Below are 17,558 nucleotides of genomic sequence, written 5' to 3' on the forward strand. Positions count from 1 at the left end.
GACCTCAATCGTATTTTAACATTTGTGGGAAGAACTGAAAAAGTGTGTGCGAGCAAGGAGGCCTACAGACCTGACTCAGTTACACCAGCTCTCTCAGGAGAATTCACCCAACTTATTGTGAGAAGCTTGTGAAAGGCTACCCGGAACATTTGACCCAAGATAAACAATTTAAAGGTAATGCTACCAAATACTACCTGAGTGTATGTAAACATCTGACCCACTGGGAATGTGATGAAAGAAATAAAAGCTCAAATAAATCTCTACTATTATTCTGACATTTCACATTCTTAAAATAAAAGTGGTGATCCTAACTGACCTAAGACAGGGAATTTTCTTTGTTACCGGCAGACCTCATCAGAGCGGTCAGACGTCATCAAAGAGCACAACAGGACACTGTACTGTCTACACTCGGTTTGTTGTTTACATTAAAACATTTTCATTAAGTCGATTTTAATCCGAACTAAAGTTTTGTTACAAAGGATTCCACAACGCGGTTAGCCTTTACGGCTGGGACTGCAAGTTTGTGTTCCTTTTTTTTGCGTGGATTCCGCGAGTGCTAGCTGGCTGTACTACAGACACCTGTCATTGTCGTGGGAAAGACTCATTGTTATCTTTTCGTAAAAACAACTAGTTGCAGTAAAGAGACAATCTGGATACCAAGCAGATCCTGAGGGAATCAACGAGTACCAACTGCTTTACGCTATGGAAAAACAACATACTCCTTTGTAGAAAGATCCGGCTACCTCACAAAATAACTCTAACCCTACAAAAATAGAAAGGCAGATTAATCTAAAGACACTGATGACTTACTTACCTTTTGAAGTAGAGGCGAGTGTTCTTGCTGGAATACATGCAGCAATGGAACAGTTGGGTGAGGAGGTAGCAGGGCTGAGGGGGAGTTTGGAGTTCAGCCAGAGTGAAATTCTCAAGCTCCAAAGAGAAAACAAGACACTCACAGCCAAGGTAAAAAAAATACACGATTCCAACATGGATTGTCTACTCAAGGAAAACAGGGTGATGAAGGAGTCGTTACTAGACATACAAAGTCGTAGCATGCGTGAAAATATTTTTTTTCTGTTATTCCTGAGGACACATCCAATAATCCAGAGGGCGCGATCAGAGAATTCATGCAATCCGCCTTGAAACTAATGGATTTCAAGGTGGATTGGATTTCTATTTTGGCTACAATTTCAATTTCACCCCCCTGAAAAGATAGAACAAATATTACAACAAATATTATGGCTGAACTCAAATGTGCTGGTTGATAAAATACCTGTATTTATGGGAAAGATGTTTGAAAAGGGTATTTTGTTCTTGAATGATATTGTAATAGTAGAGTTATGTTCTTCATGGAGTTATCAGAATTGTAAGGGAAGGTATGCTCAATCCAAGAGTACAACCAATTGATTACAGCATTGCCCCAAAAAATGGGGGAGGCGGGTGGCAGCGGGAGGTGGTAGTGAACTGGTCTGTCTGCCCAATATAAATGATCAAAACTTTCTGAGGAATAAAAATAGCATAAATAGGAAAGTATACCAGTTCCATTTGAGGACCAGGATGTTGACAACTGTGCCAAACAGATTGCAAAATAGTTGGGAAGAGATTTTTGATGTACCGATTCCATGGTACAGGGTGTATGAGTTGATATATAAAACAATGCAAGATTCAAGACTTTGTGCTTTTCAGCTAAAATTATTATATAGAATTCTTGCCACCAACAAAATGTTGAATATTTGGGGCATACAACCATCGCGGCTCTGCAGATTTTGTTGAGAGGATACAGAATCAAAAGACCATTTCTTCTGGTATTGCCCTCAGGTAGCCTGTTTCTGGTCTCAGGTTCAGGAATGGCTGAAAATGCATAGCATTGATCTAAGAAATAGTACTGTTAGGAGATCTGGAGAGACTGGGTCAGTCAATGACTAATATACTCATACTCTTAGTAAAAGTATTTATCTTCAACACGCAATCTGTAGATTCTATTCGATTAGATAGATTGAAATTGTACGTTAAACATTATAGCATAGTTGAAAGATATGTGTTGCGTAGAAACACGAAGTTGGTGGCCAACAGAGATAGATGGGATGGGCTGAGGGAAGCTGTGTGAGAGAGAGAATGATGGTCAAAAGATAAAGGAAAAAAAGTCAAAATAATAAAAAGTAGATTTGAATGACACGAAGTGGCAGTGTTTTTACAACTAATGCCGGTTTGCCTGAGCCTGATGCCGTGCAGGTGTTTGTACACATGCATATACACACACACTCTCATTCAAACAAACACATACAAGAACACACACATCCATGTAATAGTGCCAGACATGCGCACAAACATATAAAGTAGTTATTGCTGTTATGATTTCAGATGTCTTTGATGTCTTTGTTTTAAATGGATTATTTTGTATATATTGTTTTGTTGTTTGCTGTTTTCTTCTGTCTTTTCCTTTTTTCTCTTTAGTTAATTATCTTGGTTGTTGGTGCATTGGGGGGTTCTTGATGGTGGGGAATGGAATTAATGGTTGAGGGACAGCTATTGGGGAACTGTGAGGGGATCTTGGAGGGTTCGGGTTTCACAAGATTGTGATCATGAAAAAGGAAACTATGACATATACACTGCTCAAAAAAATAAAGGGAACACTAAAATAACACATCCTAGATCTGAATGAATGAAATATTCTTATTAAATACTTTTTTCTTTACATAGTTGAATGTGCTGACAACAAAATCACACAAAAATTATCAATGGAAATCAAATTTATCAACCCATGGAGGTCTGGATTTGGAGTCACACTCAAAATTAAAGTGGAAAACCACACTACAGGCTGATCCAACTTTGATGTAATGTCCTTAAAACAAGTCAAAATGAGGCTTAGTAGCGTGTGTGGCCTCCACGTGCCTGTATGACCTCCCTACAACGCCTGGGCATGCTCCTGATGAGGTGGCGGATGGTGTCCTGAGGGATCTCCTCCCAGACCTGGACTAAAGCATCCTCCAACTCCTGGACAGTTTGTGGTGCAACGTGGCGTTGGTGGATGGAGCGAGACATGATGTCCCAGATGTGCTCAATTGGATTCAGGTCTGGGGAACGGGCGGCCCAGTCCATAGCATCAATGCCTTCCTCTTGCAGGAACTGCTGACACACTCCAGCCACATGAGGTCTAGCATTGTCTTGCATTAGGAGGAACCCAGGGCCAACCGTACCAGTATATGGTCTCACAAGGGGTCTGAGGATCTCATCTCGGTACCTAATGGCAGTCAGGCTACCTCTGGCGAGCACATGGAGGGCTGTGCGGCCCCCCAAAGAAATGCCACCCCACACCATGACTGACCCACCGCCAAACCGGTCATGCTGGAGGATGGTGCAGGCAGCAGAACGTTCTCCAGACTCTGTCACGTCTGTCACATGTGCTCAGTGTGAACCTGCTTTCATCTGTGAAGAGCACAGGGCGACAGTGGCGAATTTGGTAATCTTGGTGTTCTCTGGCAAATGCCAAACGTCCTGCACGGTGTTGGGCTGTAAGCACAACCCCCACCTGTCGACGTCGGGCCCTCATACCACCCTCATGGAGTCTGTTTCTGACCGTTTGAGCCGACACATGCACATTGGTGGCCTGCTGGAGGTCATTTTGCAGGGCTCTGGCAGTGCTCCTCCTGCTCGTCCTTGCACAAAGGCGGAGGTAGCGGACCTGCTGCTGGGTTGTTGCCCTCCTACGGCCTCCTCCACGTCTCCTGATGTACTGGCCTGTCTCCTGGTAGCACCTCCATGCTCTGGACACTACGCTGACAGACACAGCAAACCTTCTTGCCACAGCTCGCATTGATGTACCATCCTGGATGAGCTGCACTACCTGAGCCACTTGTGTGGGTTGTAGACTCCATCTCATGCTACCACTAGAGTGAAAGCACCGCCAGCATTCAAAAGTGACCAAAACATCAGCCAGGAAGCATAGGAACTGAGAAGTGGTCTGTGGTCACCACCTGCAGAACCACTCCTTTATTGGGGGTGTCTTGCTAATTGCCTATAATTTCCACCTGTTGTCTATTCCATTTGCACAACAGCATGTGAAATGTATTGTCAATCAGTGTTGCTTCCTAAGTGGACAGTTTGATTTCACAGAAGTGTGATTGACTTGGAGTTACATTGTGTTTAAGTGTTCCCTTTATTTTTTTGAGCAGTGTATTTTATATCACTATCATGCACACGCACCCTCACACATAAGGATGGCTCTGCTGTGGAAAGACTGATACATGTTTGATAGTGTCTTGATGCTGTATTGTTTGTCCTTCATGTTCTAATACTTTAATGTTACCCCTTGCTTGTGTTTTTTGTAAAAAATCCTTTACTAGGATTAAATGTCAGGAATTGTGAAAAACTGAGTTTAAATGTATTTGGCTAAGGTGTATGTACACTTCCGACTTCTACTGTATGTGATTTGTCAAACACATTTGTACTCCTTCAATGTTATGGGGTATTGTGTGTAGATCAGTGACACAAAATCTCAATTCAATCAATCCATTTTAAATGCAGGCTGTAACATAACAAAATGTGAAAAAATGTAAAGGGGTGTGAATATTTTCTGAAGGCACTATATACTCCATTTAGCAGACGCCTTTATCCAAAGTGACTTACAGTAGTGTATGTTTTTATTTTTTTATTTTTTTTTATTTTACCTTTATTTAACGAGGCAAGATCAGTTAAGAACAAATTCTTATTTTCAATGACGGCCTAGGAACAGTGGGTTAACTGCCTGTTCAGGGGCAGAACGACAGATTTGTACCTTGTCAGCTCGGGGCTTTTGAACTTGCAACCTTTCGGTTACTAGTCCAACGCTCGTACCACTAGGCTACCCTGCCGCCCCCTGTGTGACCAGATAGACATTAGCTACACTTTGCCACCCATTAGTTTAGACAGGAGCAAAGGGTAGCTCCAAACTAAGGCTCCTAAACACAGGCCTATCAAATAAATGATAGAATTACACCAGAATAGAAAAAAAGCTTTTATTTAGAAAAATAGGATTCTGTTGTTGAGCAATACTAAGGTTTCTTGTAAAAATATACACTTCTTCTTTAAGACCAATTCTACCACAATTGCAACTGTATTACAAGGATAAGTCATTGATTAAGTGAGAATAGAAATTGTTAGGATGTACTCAATAGTCATTTGAAACTGTCACCAATTACACATGTGTGTTTACGCAATAAGTCTCACTTTTAGGATATCAAAAAGCAGGTTCACTCAATAAGTTCTACAATTATCCTGGCACTGCAATGCAACACCGTGGGAAGTGGCTCTAATTCTTAGTTTAGGATCATCGTTCCACAAATAGAGTGCCTTCTATGTCTCTCAGGAATTATGTGTATACATTTTGATGAAACACTTAATCTAACAGTTGGATCACATACATATGTTCCCCTTACTAAACATAACATATAACATTCCAATAGCAGTTTTTTATTTATTAAATGAAGTTATTTGTTTTCTCTGAAAATCCCCCTTTTGGAATGTCCCTCATTTATAAAATGTTTTCTAAATTTGAGCTAGAAAAGCATGTTTGTTATGAAGTTGAATATGTGATCTTTTTAACAGAATGTTAAAATTGCGTGAAATATAGTTATTTTTACAAAATTACACTATTCAAAAGGCACTCTAATCGTGGAATGACACATTAACAAAGAAAACACAGAGGTTGGATAAGCAATTACAATTAGTGCATCCTTAGAGTCACATCAGTTTCACCAAGAACCACCTAGAGCGGTCTGCTTCAGCTTCACCATGATGTTCAACCTTATTCAAACAAAGCAAGCACATTAATATGACCCAAGGTAAAGGAGTCTCACCAAGTGCCTGATTAGAATTCACTTTATATAGGGAAGTCAGGAACTTAATCAGAACCTTTTAAGGTTGACCATCTGAGGCCCTACCTGTTACACATGTACACATTTTCATGTGGGTGGCCCCAGTGCGAATAGAACCCATGATCCTGAAGTTGCAAGTGCCATACTCTTCCAACTAAGCCTTACAGGACTGAGCCACACAGGTTCTTTCTTTATGAATCTTTTTCATGTTGTTGTTTATTTTATTGGTAAATGTGGCACATATAATGCCTATCAGCCATCAGTACTCATGTGGGTGGCCCCAGTGCGAATAGAACCCATGATCCTGAAGTTGCAAGTGCCATACTCTTCCAACTAAGCCTTACAGGACTGAGCCACACAGGTTCTTTCTTTATGAATCTTTTTCATGTTGTTGTTTATTTTATTGGTAAATGTGGCACATATAATGCCTATCAGCCATCAGTACTCATGTGGGTGGCCCCAGTGCGAATAGAACCCATGATCCTGAAGTTGCAAGTGCCATACTCTTCCAACTAAGCCTTACAGGACTGAGCCACACAGGTTCTTTCTTTATGAATCTTTTTCATGTTGTTGTTTATTTTATTGGTAAATGTGGCACATATAATGCCTATCAGCCATCAGTACTCACATCTATGTGTTCTGTCTCATGCATGCCTGTGTGTCTGTATTGGTACTGCTGGGGATCAATAACGTTAATTCAAATGTTTCTGTGACCTGCAGATTGCCTACAAGCAGGAGTATGAGCAGGAGAAAACTGACCATGTGGAATACAACTACCCAGCCACCATCACACCAGGCTACCAGAGTCAGAGGAAACTGGATCCACTCAAGGACGTGAGTTTCCCCTTCGCCTCATAAGTTTAACATGGCTCTCATACTGGACATAGTAACCAAAACCAGTAAACAGGGTGCAAAATTAAGGCATCTATACAATTTTCAAAACATTACAATACTTCACAACAGATTTCACAACACATTAAGTGTGTTCCCTCAGGCCCCTACTCTACTACCCCATATCTAATACACAAATCCATGTGTACGTGTGTGTATAGTGCATATGTTATCTTGTGTGCGTGTGTGCATGTCTCAGTGCCTATGTTTGTGTTGCTTCACAGTCCCGCTGTTCCATAAGGTGTATTTTTATAATAAAAAAAAAATCTAATATTACTACTTGCATGAGTTACTTGATGTGGAATAGAGTTCCTTGTACTCATGGCTCTATCTAGTACTGTAATTATGGACAGACTTCTCCCCATCATCAGCTACTGTTGTATCAATATGTTTTTACCATGACAATTTAGTCACCTCACCTTTCTCAATTTCCACATTATTTATTACAAGATTTAGTTGAGGTTTAGGGATTAGTGAATCATTTGTCCCTCATACAATGCGTTTAGTTTTGAAATATTAAGGACCCCTTAGCATTTTATCAGGCACAATTGCTAACTTTCATAAAGTGCTACCCCTGCCCTGAACTTGTTTGTCAACTGTGTGCGTAAGTCACACCTAACACAGCCCACATTCTATGGTTTTGGGGGCCATTATCTTTACCACAGGATTCAAATAACTCAGGGGTAGAAAAAAATATGTTCAGAGGCAGCACTACAGATGTCTTTACATACTGTATCTTTCTACCCTGATACATTAATCATTTATTGCATCTCTCATCTTCCCATGTAGAAGAACTACAGACAGCACATTGACCAAGTCAAGTACAGCTCGGTGACAGATACCCCTGACATCGTCCAAGCCAGGATCAACGCTCAACAACTCAGCAATGTAAGTGCTTCTTGATGCTTTTTGATGTGGGGGAGGGGGGTGAGACACTATTGCATGTTCGACATTGATTAATAAAATGTCCTTCTGACACATTTCACCGTTAAATCATTCAGCTATTTGTCTAACCTTACCTGACCCAATGCTGAACTGTGCAGTGATGTGAGTGTATACACACCACAAGCTAATAAATCAAATCAAATGTATTTATATAGCCCTTCGTACATCAGCTGATATCTCAAAGTGCTGTACAGAAACCCAGCCTAAAACCCCAAACAGCAAGCAATGCAGGTGTAGAAGCACAATGGCTAGGAAAAACTAGAGGAACCAGGCTATGTGGGGTGGCCAGTCCTCTTCTGGCTGTGCCGGAATACACACACACCACACACACACACACACACACACACACACACAAAAATAAGTAATACTACAATATACCACTTTATTTCATCTTTATTTTAACAGGGAGTCCCATTGAGAACAAGGTCTCTTTCATAAGGGAGCTCTGCATACACACAATTTACAAATTACTACAGAATACAAATATACAACATTACAAACACACTCAAGAAAAACAATCACATTCCTCAGCAAAGAGGTCCCCAATCAATATTTTGAACTACCTGAGTGGGACCAGTACATCCAGTTGTTGGGAACTTTGGGAACATGGGATGCTAAGAAACTAAAAGCTGATTTACCTTACTTTGGTGAGACCGAAGGGATTTCCAGAGTTAGCCATCCCTGAGACTAGGTATGGTACCATACATCTGAAGGTTATTAATGATGTTAGGTACGGTGGGATTTCCAGAGTTAGCCATCCCTGAGACTAGGTATGGTACCATACGTCTGAAGGTTATTAATGATGTTAGGTACGGTGGGATTTCCAGAGTTAGCCATCCCTGAGACTAGGTATGGTACCATACATCTGAAGGTTATTAATGATGTTAGGTACGGTGGGATTTCCAGAGTTAGCCATCCCTGAGACTAGGTATGGTACCATACATCTGAAGGTTATTAATGATGTTAGGTACGGTGGGATTTCCAGAGTTAGCCATCCCTGAGACTAGGTATGGTACCATACATCTGAAGGTTATTAATGATGTTAGGTACGGTGGGATTTCCAGAGTTAGCCATCCCTGAGACTAGGTATGGTACCATACGTCTGAAGGTTATTAATGATGTTAGGTACGGTGGGAGTTTTTATAAAAAAGAGAAATGAATCAACCTACTTGACTTTAAAGAGGGCCTGCCTACTTTCTGGTGAATAATGCATTGAGGTGCACTGAAGCTGTGGCCGTAATAAAATGAAGTGTCCATCTACATATGTTTAAATCAAGTGTTCCATTAGCGGGAAAACACCATTCTCAAAAGTGGCGGCAAATGTGATTATGCAGGTAATGCTTTTATTATAAAGGTGAATTTGTATGGTGAAAGTGAAAATTCCCCGAACTTGAAACTCACGTGCTGCGTATGTATGCCAGTTAGGCTCTACACCCTTTGTAAAGCGGATTCATGTGCTTAATTTCAAGAAGTTACTTTGCCACTTTATATCTGTTGGCTAGGCTACATGAGGTGTGCGACTCTTTGAAAAAGATGCACACAAGCTTTAAGGCAAAGCTAATATTGTCACCCACCAGACTATAATTGTTTTGGTCGGGTCTTGACAAATACTAAATAATATATGTGTGAAATTTGTTTAGATTTAGAATGGACCATTGTCATGCACCTATCTCGAAACAGGGTCAGGGGGAAAATACGTGTCATCTATGCACTTAAATAGTGAATGGAGGAACGCTTTCACCGTGGTTCATTTTCATGCCAGCCAGGTAGGCTATGCTCCTGTTGTAAAGATAAGCAATGTGCTTAATATTAGGAAAGTTGAGAAATAAATATAGTAGTCCTAGCCTATACAAACTGATGGGATCCTCCTCTTTTTAATAGAGGCCACAGATGTGGCGGTAATATGGGCACCATAACAGCCCTACTTGTAGGTTACAATTTTTTACAGACAAACCAATATTGTATATAGTAAAAAGTACTGGAAACAAAACCAACCTATGCGGAACCCCTTTCAGAATATCAAGGAAACCTAACTTGACATCTCTGATTCCCCCATGTAGGTTAACTACAGACAACACATTGACCAAGTCAAGTACAGCTCGGTGACAGATACCCCTCAAATCGTCCAGGCCAGGATCAACGCTCAACAACTCAGCAATGCAAGTAGAGCCAAAGATACACATGTACACTATCTTTCTATCACGCCACGGTCTATACCAAACATTACACTCTATACAGTACATACAAACAACATAGCTTTCGCTCCGCATTTGCATATACAGTGCATTTGGAAAGTATTCAGACCCCTTGACTTTTTCCACATTTTGTTACGTTTACAGCCTTATTCCAAAATTAATTAAACATTTTTTGATTCTCATTAAACTACACACAATTGCCCATAATGACAAAGCAAAAACAGGTTGACATTTTTGCAAAGTTATTCAGAATAAAAACATAAATACCTTATTTGCGTAAGTATTCAGACCCTTTGCTATGAGACTCGAAATTGAGCTCCGGTGCATCCTGTTTCCATTGATCATCCTTGAGATGTTTCTCAACTTGATTGGAGTCCACCTGTGGTGAATTCAATTGATTGGACATGATTTGGAAAGGGACACACCTGTCTATGTAAGGTCCCACAGTTGACAGTGCATGTTAGAGCAAAAACCAAGCCATGAGGTTGAAGGAATTGTCCGTCGAGCGCAGAGACAGGATTGTATCAAGGAACAGATATGGGGAAAGGTACCAAAACATTTATGCAGCATTGAAGGTCTTCAAAAACACAGTGGCCTCCATCATTCATAAATGGAAGAAGTTTGGAACCACCAAGACTCTTCCTAGAGCTGGCCGCCCGGTCAAACTTAGCAATCAGGGGAGAAAGGCCTTGGTCAGGCAGGTGACCATGAACCCGATGGTCACTCTGACAGAGCTCTAGAGTTCCTCTGTGGAGATGGGAGAACCTTCCAGAAGGACAACTATCTATGCAGCCCATCACCAATCAGGCCTTTATGGTAGAGTAGCCAGGCGGAAGCCACTCCTCAGTAAAAGGAACATGATATCCCGAGTTTGCCAAAAGGCATCTAAAGGATGAGGACCATGAGAAACAAGATTCTCTGGTCTGATGAATCCAAGATTGAACTCTTTGACCTGATTCGAAGGCGTCACGTCTGGAGGAAACCTGACACCATCATGCTGTGGGGATGTTTTTCAGCGGCAGGGACTAGGATACTAGTCAGGATCAAGTGAAAGATGAACGGTGCAAAGTACTAAGAGAACCTTGATGAAAACCTGCTTTAGAGCGCTCAGGACCTCAGACCGGGGCAATGGTTCACCTTCCAACAGGACAACGACCCTAAGCACACAGCCAAGACAATGCAGGAGTGGCTTCGGGACAAGTCTCTGAATGTCCTTGAGTGGCTCAGCCAGAGCCCGGACTTGAACCCGATTAAACATCTCTGGAGGGACCTGAAAATTGCTGTGCAGCGACCGTTTTGCGGGCTCCTAACCAATTGTGCTATTTGCACATTTTTTCATATTTTAAAATAAATTCTTTTGTCATTATAGGGTTACTGTGTGTAGATTGATGAGGGAAAAAAACAATTTTAGAATAAGGCTATAATGTAATAACATGTGGAAAAGGTCAAGGGGTGTGAATATGTTCAGAATGCACTATATTCCGAAAGGGTTATACACATACCATATGAATAAGGGTTGTGAATATGTTCAGAATGCACTATATTCCGAAAGGGTTATACACATACCATATGAATAAGGGTTGTGAATATGTTCAGAATGCACTATATTCCGAAAGGGTTATACACATACCATATGAATAAGGGTTGTGAATATGTTCAGAATGCACTATATTCCGAAAGGGTTATACACATACCATATGAATAAGGGTTGTGAATATGTTCAGAATGCACTATATTCCGAAAGGGTTATACACATACCATATGAATAAGGGTTGTGAATATGTTCAGAATGCACTATATTCCGAAAGGGTTATACACATACCATATGAATAAGGGTTGTGAATATGTTCAGAATGCACTATATTCCAAAAGGGTTATACACATACCATATGAATAAGGGTTATCCACATACCATATGAATAAGGGTTGTGAATATGTTCAGAATGCACTATATTCCGAAAGGGTTATCCACATACCATATGAATAAGGGTTGTGAATATGTTCAGAATGCACTATATTCCAAAAGGGTTATCCACATACCATATGAATAAGGGTTATACACATACCATATGAATAAGGGTTATACACATACCATATGAATAAGGGTTATACACATACCATATGAATAAGGGTTATACACATACCATATGAATAAGGGTTATACACATACCATATGAATAAGGGTTGTGAATATGTTCAGAATGCACTATATTCCAAAAGGGTTATCCACATACCATATGAATAAGGGTTATACACATACCATATGAATAAGGGTTATCCACATACCATATGAATAAGGGTTATACACATACCATATGAATAAGGGTTATACACCATATGAATAAGGGTTATACACATACCATATGAATAAGGGTTATCCACATACCATATGAATAAGGGGTTATACACATACCATATGAATAAGGGGTTATCCACATACCATATGAATAAGGGGTTATACACATACCATATGAATAAGGGGTTATACACATACCATATGAATAAGGGTTATACACATACCATATGAATAAGGGTTATACACATACCATATGATAAGGGTTATACACATACCATATGAATAAGGGTTATACACATACCATATGAATAAGGGTTATACACATACCATATGAATAAGGGTTATACACATACCATATGAATAAGGGTTATACACATACCATATGAATAAGGGTTATACACATACCATATGAATAAGGGTTATACACATACCATATGAATAAGGGTTATACACATACCATATGAATAAGGGTTATACACATACCATATGAATAAGGGTTATACACATACCATATGAATAAGGGTTATACACATACCATATGAATAAGGGGTTATACACATACCATATGAATAAGGGTTATACACATACCATATGAATAAGGGTTATACACATACCATATGAATAAGGGTTATACACATACCATATGAAGGTAAATACCATATGAATAAGGGTTATACACATACCATATGAATAAGGGTTATACACATACCATATGAATAAGGGTATACACATACCATATGAATAAGGGTTATCCACATACCATATGAATAAGGGGTTATACACATACCATATGAATAAGGGTTGCTGTAGTTCAGAATGCACTATAAAGGGTTATACACATACCATATGAATAAGGGTTGCTGTAGTTCAGAATGCACTATAAAGGGGTTATACACATACCATATGAATAAGGGTATACACATACCATATGAATAAGGGTTATACACATACCATATGAAATAAGGGGTTATACACATACCATATGAATAAGGGTTATACACATACCATATGAATAAGGGTTATACACATACCATATGAATAAGGGTTATACACATACCATATGAATAAGGGTTATACACATACCATATGAATAAGGGTTATACACATACCATATGAATAAGGGTTATACACATACCATATGAATAAGGGTTATACACATACCATATGAATAGGGTTATACACATACCATATGAATAAGGGTTATACACATACCATATGAATAAGGGTTATACACATACCATATGAATAAGGGTTATACACATACCATATGAATAAGGTTATACACATACCATATGAATAAGGGTTATACACATACCATATGAATAAGGGTTATACACATACCATATGAATAAGGGTTATACACATACCATATGAATAAGGGTTATACACATACCATATGAATAAGGGTTATACACATACCATATGAATAAGGGTTATACACATACCATATGAATAAGGGTTATACACATACCATATGAATAAGGGTTATACACATACCATATGAATAAGGGTTATACACATACCATATGAATAAGGGTTATACACATACCATATGAATAAGGGTTGCTGTAGTTCAGAATGCACTATAAAGGGTTATACACATACCATATGAATAAGGGTATACACATACCATATGAATAAGGGTTATACACATACCATATGAATAAGGGTTATACACATACCATATGAATAAGGGGTTATACACATACCATATGAATAAGGGTTATCCACATACCATATGAATAAGGGTTATACACATACCATATGAATAAGGGGTTATACACATACCATATGAATAAGGGTTATCCACATACCATATGAATAAGGGTTATACACATACCATATGAATAAGGGGTTATACACATACCATATGAATAAGGGGTTATCCACATACCATATGAATAAGGGTTATACACATACCATATGAATAAGGGGTTATACACATACCATATGAATAAGGGGTTATACACATACCATATGAATAAGGGGTTATACACATACCATATGAATAAGGGGTTATACACATACCATATGAATAAGGGTTATACACATACCATATGAATAAGGGGTTATACACATACCATATGAATAAGGGGTTATACACATACCATATGAATAAGGGGTGTGAATATGTTCAGAATGCACTATATTCCGAAAGGGTTACACCATATGAATAAGGGTTATCCACATACCATATGAATAAGGGTTATACACATACCATATGAATAAGGGTTATCCACATACCATATGAATAAGGGTTATACACATACCATATGAATAAGGGTTATACACATACCATATGAATAAGGGTTATACACATACCATATGAATAAGGGTTGCTGTAGTTCAGAATGCACTATATTCCAAAAGGGTTATACACATACCATATGAATAAGGGTTATACACATACCATATGAATAAGGGTTATACACATACCATATGAATAAGGGTTATCCACATACCATATGAATAAGGGTTGCTGTAGTTCAGAATGCACTATAAAGGGTTATACACATACCATATGAATAAGGGTTGCTGTAGTTCAGAATGCACTATAAAGGGTTATACACATACCATATGAATAAGGGTTATCCACATACCATATGAATAAGGGTTATCCACATACCATATGAATAAGGGGTACCACATACCAATGAAAAGGGTTGCTGTAGTTCAGAATGCACTATAAAGGGTTATACACATACCATATGAATAAGGGTTGCTGTAGTTCAGAATGCACTATAAAGGGTTATACACATACCATATGAATAAGGGTTATACACATACCATATGAATAAGGGTTATACACATACCATATGAATAAGGGTTATCCACATACCATATGAATAAGGGTTATACACATACCATATGAATAAGGGTTATACACATACCATATGAATAAGGGTTATACACCATATGAATAAGGGTTATACACATACCATATGAATAAGGGTTATACACATACCATATGAATAAGGGTTATACACATACCATATGAATAAGGGTTATACACATACCATATGAATAAGGGTTATACACATACCATATGAATAAGGGTTATACACATACCATATGAATAAGGGTTATACACAACCCATATGAATAAGGGTTATACACATACCATATGAATAAGGGTTATACACAACCCATATGAATAGGGTTATACACATACCATATGAATAAGGGGATTATCCACATACCATATGATAAGGGGTTAATACACATACCATAATGAATAAGGGGTTATCACATACCATATGAATAAGGGTTATACACATACCAGTATGAATAAGGGTTATACACCATATGAAATAAGGGTTATACACATACCATTATAGGGTTTATACACATACCATATGAATAGGTTATACACATACCATATGATAAGGGTTATACACATACCATATGATAGGGTTACACAGACCATATGATAGGGTTACACATACCATATGAAATAGGGTTATACCTACCATATGAGGTAAGGGTTATACCATACCATAATAAGGGTTTATACACATACCATATTGAATAAGGGTTATATACACATACCATATGAATAAGGGTTATACACATACCATATGAATAAGGGGTTATACCACATACCATATGAATAAGGGTTATACACATACATATGAATAAGGGTTATCAGCACATACCATATGAATAAGGGTTACACACATACCATATGAATAAGGGTTATACACATACCATATGAATAAGGGTTATACACATACCATATGAATAAGGGTTATACACATACCATATGATAAGGGGTTACCACATCATATGGATAAGGGGTTATACACATACCATATGAATAAGGGTTATACACATTACCATATGAATAAGGGTATACACATACCATATGGAATAAAGGGTTATACACATACCATATGAATAAGGGTTATACACATACCATATGAATAAGGGTTATACACATACCATATGAATAGGGGTTATACACATACCATATGAATAAGGGTTATACACATACCCATATGAATAGGGTTATACACATACCATAATGAATTAAGGGTTTATACACATACCATATGAATAAGGTTATACACATACCATATGAATAAGGGTTATACACATACCATATGAATAGGGTTATACACATACCATATGAATAAGGGTTATACACATACCATATGAATAAGGGTTATACAATACCATATGAATAAGGGTTATACACATCCATATGAATAAGGGTTATACACATACCATATGAATAAGGGTTATACACATACCATATGAATAAGGGTTATACACATACCATATGAATAAGGGTTTATACACATACCATATGAATAAGGGTTATACACATACCATATGAATAAGGGTTATACACATACCATATGAATAAGGGTTATACACATACCATATGAATAAGGGTTATACACATACCATATGAATAAGGGTTATACCACATACCATATGAATAAGGGTTATACACATACCATATGAATAAGGGTTATACACATACCATATGAATAAGGTTATACACATACCATATGAATAAGGGTTATACACATACCATATGAATAAGGGTTATAACATACCATATGAAATAAGGGTTATACACATAACCATATGAATAAGGGTTATACACATACCATATGAATAGGGTTATACACATACCATATGAATAAGGGTTATACACATACCATATGAATAAGGGTTATACACATACCATATGAATAAGGGTTATACACATACCATATGAATAAGGGTTATACACATACCATATGAATAAGGGTTATCCACATACCATATGAATAAGGGGTTATACACATACCATATGAATAAGGGTTGCTGTAGTTCAGAATGCACTATAAAGGGTTATACACATACCATATGAATAAGGGTTGCTGTAGTTCAGAATGCACTATAAAGGGTTATACACATACCATATGAATAAGGGTTATACACATACCATATGAATAAGGGTTATACACATACCATATGAATAAGGGGTTATACACATACCATATGAATAAGGGTTATACACATACCATATGAATAAGGGTTATACACATACCATATGAATAAGGGTTATACACATACCATATGAATAAGGGTTATACACATTACCATATGAATAAGGGTTATACACATACCATATGAAATAAGGGTTATACACATACCATATGAATAAGGTTATACACATACCATATGAATAAGGGTTACACATACCATATGAATAAGGGTTATACACATACCATATGAATAAGGGTTATACACATACCATATGAATAAGGGTTATACACATACCATATGAATAAGGGTTATACACATACCATATGAATAAGGGTTATACACATACCATATGAATAAGGGTTATACACATACCATATGAATAAGGGTTATACACAT

The 17,558-nt window shown here is 38.1% G+C and overlaps 1 protein-coding gene across 3 annotated transcripts in view; it reads left to right on the top strand.

Annotated features, from left to right (window-relative positions):
• nrap (nebulin-related anchoring protein) overlaps window positions 1–17,558 on the top strand; it is a 120,228-nt gene that overhangs the window by 35,530 nt on the left and 67,140 nt on the right. For all 3 annotated transcript variants that reach the window (XM_031805003.1, XM_031805004.1, XM_031805005.1), the window contains 3 exons: window positions 6,573–6,686; window positions 7,533–7,631; window positions 9,749–9,847. In XM_031805003.1, the coding sequence (XP_031660863.1) occupies window positions 6,573–6,686; window positions 7,533–7,631; window positions 9,749–9,847 (312 nt within the window). The remainder of the gene's footprint in view (window positions 1–6,572; window positions 6,687–7,532; window positions 7,632–9,748; window positions 9,848–17,558) is intronic.

Source organism: Oncorhynchus kisutch, linkage group LG25 (genome assembly GCF_002021735.2).
Source record: "Oncorhynchus kisutch isolate 150728-3 linkage group LG25, Okis_V2, whole genome shotgun sequence".
NCBI lineage: Eukaryota > Metazoa > Chordata > Actinopteri > Salmoniformes > Salmonidae > Oncorhynchus > Oncorhynchus kisutch.